Raw genomic sequence first — 5695 nt, forward strand, 5'->3', positions numbered from 1 at the left:
AAGCGAAGAAGAGCTGAATATTTCAGAAAATGTTTCAGTGGCATTTTTACGCATTAATTTTAGATCTTTAATGACATCTTATGCAAGACTCACTGCCTCTATCAAATGAATGCTTGTTTTTTGTAGGTATCTACAGAGATGGTTTGTTATGGTGAAAACTTTGTAAATGCACAAAAGAGATATTACGAACTGGCAATTAGATACTGTGCACAGTAAAGAATTAGCCTGGGTAGCTGATTCCTTATCCTTCCATTCTGATATTTTTTGTAGTGTTTCGGCGATAGGCTCGAAAAGTTCCACCACAGCGGTTACTGAGTCGTATCTTTCCATCCAACGGGTTGCACATAGCTGTTTAATTTTCTCCCTCTTAGAGCTGGTTTCCATCTCCTCTATTGCTGAAGATAGGACATACTGTCTTTTTGGCGTATTTAAAAAGTCGTATAATGTTTTAATTGTCCCTAAGCAATTTCTAATGCCAGTTATTTCGCATGCATTTGATACAGCCAAATTGAGGCTATGAGCAGAGCAATGTACATAGAGTGCTGATGGGACAATACTTCTTACGTGGGCTTGTACACCATTAATTTTTCCACTCATTGATGCAGCACCATCGTACCCCTGTCCACGTAACTTTTTTATATCAACTTTCATAGACTGTAATTGGTCTAATATTGTTGTTGCTATTGCTTTTCCGGTTAAGTCATGCACCGGAATGAATTGCAAAAACTGTTCGGTGATGTTAAAATTTTCTTTATCGACATATCGAACGCATAACGATAATTGCTCTATACCTGCAATATCAGTTGTTTCATCTGCAAGAATGGAAAAGCAAGTTGCATCATTAATCTTGCTGACTAGTTTTTGCAGGATTAAAATATTGCAAACCTCAATAACTTCGTTCTGAAATCGAGGGCTGGTATACTGAGCATTTTTTCTGCTTGACTCTAAAATGTTCTTAAGAGTCGAATCGTTCTTACTCCGGAAACGAAGCAATGCCCGAAAATTTCCGTCGTTCTCTTCACCTGGTTGTTCAGCAATTATTCCCGAATCCTTATGTCCTCTTAGAGCGAGACCTTGATTTCCACAAAATAGGATGGTTTCAATGATTGGAGTAATGTTTTTTCTATTTTCTAATTTTCTTCTGCTTGCTGCACTGTCAACTTGTTCATCCACAGGTTTCATCTTTCCAAATAAAATATCGTTTAATGTCCCAGCAGTTTCGATCGATTTTTTGTGATAAAGACATTTCTCGTGTTCAGAAAATCGCTCTACAGCATTTTTCCAGTTGTCAAATTTTACATTGCACAGTTGGCCTAAAGGTTGCTTTCCAGAACCGGCACCACTTGGGGCGAAAAGTACACAAAATTTGCAAAAAGCACCACCCTTAACCTCTGAATATGCAAGCCATTTCCAGCGATAAAGCCATTTGTACTGAAATTTCAATTTTCTTTTTCCTTTTTCAGGAAAAACAAATGCTGGATTGGGTTCCCAAACATTTTTAAGTATATCCAGTTTTTTATCCTCGCATGTATTATCTTCTGAAAAAAGTCCAATGTCATATGGGTGGGAAGTAACACTTTGAGGGCCGCTTTCACATTCATCAGATTCTGTTACGCTAGAAACGTTTTCTTCAACGGAAGTATCACATTTCTGTTCAACAGAAAAACTTACATTGGTACTAGATGCTGTCACCTCACTAATTTCAGGTCGTGATTTTTTCTCAAAGTAATTAAAAATTGTTAAATTCTTGCGTTTAGACATCCTAAAGATCCAAGAACAGCAAAAATATATACATATATATTGGCACAGAAATATCCACTAAGCTACGATCTCAAAGTTTCGAGCTGGAATGAATAACTTCAACGAGCACAGAGTCTCCAAAACAAAACAGATTTAGAAACAAGCTCCGAAGGACAAGCGGCAGAGATAACTCTTAGTCTGACTAAAATCGAAAATAAATGTAACCCCCTTTCATATAATTTTTTTTAACCGCATCTACAAAATTCTCGAATTGTCTCAAAGACGACAGAACGTCTAGGATTCCAGACCTCGCGAATGCCAGCCAGTCTCGAAAACTATCGCGACTGGCAGGACAGAAAGGAACCAGCGATCGGGGCTCGCCCGTAACAGTATCACGTGAATTTGATTTCAAAAGTACAACCCTATTATAGTAAATGTTTTTTCAGTATTCTGAGAAATACCGTGAGAAAAAAAAGTAGGCATAAGGCAAATAAAAATATATAGTCTTAAAAAATAATAGCCAGCATAATTTCTACTGAAATTTTTATTTCTGTCTGTATTATTTTGTAAATTCACTTTGTCTGAGCTCAAGGGGGTGTTTAAACCCCTAAACCCCCCCCCCTTGCGTACGCCCCTGCCCTCACAATAAACAGAAATGCCAACTAGTTCTGCTGTCTAGAAATAGTACTTCGAGAGGTAGAAAAGTTTATGTTGATTCCATAGTTCGTAAATTTGACTTTAAATTGCCCAGCACTTCATTAAGATTATTTAAATATTCATAAGACAAGTCACTTTGCTCCACCCGTTTCGCGGCCATCGTTTTAAAGTATTGGTGAAATAAAAAAAATTATGCAAGTTTTACTTTCTCTACACTATAACCATTACCAAAAATCGTTGACGAAACCGAGCAGTTGGCATCCCGAACAAAATGAACTTTTCCCCCACATCGAATCAATCCTATGTATAAGGGAAGCTTATAATTGTAAAGCAACATAAAATTAATATTTTTAAAAAACAAAAACTGAAATTACACTTACTGCATAAGAGATGATTGTAACCATAATGAAGTCTTCTGATTCCACTTGCTAATACAATGTAGAAAAGTAACACACTTGAACATTTTGGAGTTGGTATAGATTTCTTGGGTATCTTTTCAAGACTGAACTTTTTCCATAGAATTCTTATTAGATCGAAAGCAAGTACAAAAAGAAGAAGTGGAAACGATGTCATACACAAGACTAAAAGTTGATACTGGAAAAAAAAAGAGTAAAAAACTTCTGTATTAATTTGCAGGATATATGTTTGAGTATAGTAACAATATATTCAAATAGTTTACTAAATATGTCATGTTTATTGTCTAAAAAATACCGCGTTGCTAAGAAATTGAATGTAGAACAAGGGCATGGAGCAATATATTGATAAACTGAATTTTCAAATTATTCAAAGGATACAAAAAAAAATTTTATACAGAAAAAAAAAGATTTTAATGTAGGTGATAAGATTTTTCTGCTTAGTATTGTTTTCTTGTGAAGACTCCGAAAACTCTAGAATATTACCCATCAGGAAACAATACCGTGGAAGTGTAAAATGTTTGAGGAATTTTTGATGTCTGAAAAAAAGGGCTATTCATTTTGGAATTTAATTGCACGTTGGCTTAGATGTTTGTGTTTTCCAAAAACATGTACGATTAAGAGTTATTATGTATTATATTATAAGGATTTATCTAACGCTTATTTCTCTATGAAATGTTAAATATTAATCGTAGAAAATTGGCTGTACAAAATAACAAAGTCATATTTCTTTTTAATATTTTACCAATTTGCTATCTGTAACTTACTTTAAACCCCTTATTTCAAAAAATTTATTTTACATCAAATGTTTTTGCTTTTTTTAAAATTTCCTTTGGTACAAATTAATTATTTGTGCTATCAAAGAGAAATATCCGATCTTGTTAGGTTTGTTTCGGAGGATTCTTAAAATTACTCAGATAACCACTGTTTAATATTGCTTTCATAATTTAGTATGTGGGTATAATCATTGTCAAAACTAATCGGCAAATGAAAAAATACTTTTGAGAATTTTTGGATTTTCAAAAGGTGAGAATCATTTCATGCTGTCTTGTCTGCCGCCAATTTTTAAAGTGAAATAGCGAAGCCTAAACTGCCTGTTCTATAGCAAAAAAAAAGTCTGTGAACCACATTTGAGCTTAGAATCTTAAGAATAAAAAGTTTACACGTGTAAATAAAAAAATATTAAATATGTAATCCAGATCTCGACGAGATAGGTTTTATTTAATAATCGTCCTTGAACAGCCAACCCAATTTTTTGAGTTTACGACTACTAATGTTCAACTCCGAAGCCTTGTAATTTTGAACTCAATCAACAAGACAAGGGAACTCCTAGATCAAGTATTGGGAGAAATATGACTTCTTGGAGGATTTTTTTTGGTGGAACTATTACATAGCTTTACAAAGAGAGGAAATCCACGAAAACCTCCCACGGGGTAATCTAACCCATGATCCGTCTACCACTGAGGATGTTTTACATCAGCACTGTGGTCGGTGCAATACGGATGCCGAATTCGTATCGACCAGCCATTGCTGAATTTGGAACCTGGTTCACCTCATTGGAAGGTGGATGCTCTATCCCCTGAGCCATCACGGATCGACGAGATAGGTTGTGTTGAAACCAAATTCCAGCTACGATGCCTTAGTGTCGTCATTGCAGAAAAAAATGCAAAATACTATAAATTTGTGTTATTAACTACTTAAATAAAGCACGGGTAAATTAATAGAATGAAAACTGGATAATTTTACATTTGAATTTGCTTAACCTGAATTGGTAATAAACCAATAATTTACTAAATGGTAGCATATCGCTAAATCAAGTTATTCTTTTCAAAAATGTATATTCAAAAGTGAAAACTTTATTATTAAATTTGTTTAATAGTTTAAACAGCATTAAATTTACAATACCTTCCTGTTTGATGGTAGCATGTTTCAAAATTATTCTTTTCGAAAAACAAAATAACATTCACCAAGTTACGAAGCAATCAAAGTACCTTCCTGTTTAATGGTAGCCTGTTTCAAAATTATTCTTTCCAAAATACAAAATAACATTCACACAGTAACGCACTAACTTGCTAAGTAAAATAAAACAATAACGTCAAGCAAATACTCGAATTTTTTTAAAAATAAAAACATAATAGTTTCGAAATGTAAATATTATTTCGCTTTAATCTTGATTCAAACAGATAAATGAAAACAGATAATAATAGAATCATTTTTCTGTTGATTAATCATTGTTTTTGTTCCCAATTTTCTTATCCTACATCAGACAATTACGCACTTATTTTAAACAATTTAAATACCCTAGCAACTATTTTACGTTGGCCCTAGTTGGGCTCAAAATTGGCTAAAGGTTATATTAGAACATGCACCGAGGGGCAAATATTGGGATGTCTCGATTTTTTTAATATTGGTCCTAGAATGGCTTTCAATATTGGATCAAGATTCATTTCTATCAAGATTCTACATAGAAATTGATATTGGTACAATACTGAAAGTCATTCTAGGACCAATATTGAAAAATCTAGACACTCTTATTTCCCCCCCCCCATTATTATAAAAATATAAGCCTCCTATATAAAAAATGTCATTGGTCCATTATTGTAAGTCATTCTAGGACCAATATTACAAGATATAGACATCTGATTTTTGACTTCTAGTGTGTTGGTTGAGGCAAGCATATTCATATCACGCCCACGAGTCATCCATGTACAGTCCCAGGACAAATTATTGGACGTACTGTAAGATTCTATGTAGAATCTTAATTATCAGGTGATGCTATACAGCTTTATTGTTTTTATGTGACTGAATCCAGTTTGCACTTGTTTACGTTAGGGTATCAATTGGTTAAATTAGACGATATCTATATATATAAAAGTGAATGTGTG

The 5695-nt window shown here is 33.8% G+C and overlaps 2 protein-coding genes across 2 annotated transcripts in view; both read right to left on the reverse strand.

The window, feature by feature from the left end:
- Positions 1 to 2801, reverse strand: part of LOC122272449 (zinc finger MYM-type protein 1-like) — a 3363-nt gene extending 562 nt beyond the window's left edge. Inside the window, exons 1-2 of the mRNA XM_043056177.2 lie at positions 2778 to 2801; positions 187 to 1650 (exon numbers count right to left, since the gene is read on the reverse strand). Coding sequence (XP_042912111.2) covers positions 187 to 1650; positions 2778 to 2801 — 1488 coding nt within the window. The remainder of the gene's footprint in view (positions 1 to 186; positions 1651 to 2777) is intronic.
- Positions 1 to 4921, reverse strand: part of LOC107456122 (uncharacterized) — a 77557-nt gene extending 72636 nt beyond the window's left edge. Inside the window, exons 1-2 of the mRNA XM_071186931.1 lie at positions 4716 to 4921; positions 2686 to 2991 (exon numbers count right to left, since the gene is read on the reverse strand). The gene's annotated coding sequence lies outside the window, so the exon portion shown is untranslated. The remainder of the gene's footprint in view (positions 1 to 2685; positions 2992 to 4715) is intronic.
- Positions 4922 to 5695: the final 774 nt, after the last annotated feature.

The sequence above is a fragment of the Parasteatoda tepidariorum genome, chromosome 10 (genome assembly GCF_043381705.1).
Source record: "Parasteatoda tepidariorum isolate YZ-2023 chromosome 10, CAS_Ptep_4.0, whole genome shotgun sequence".
NCBI lineage: Eukaryota > Metazoa > Arthropoda > Arachnida > Araneae > Theridiidae > Parasteatoda > Parasteatoda tepidariorum.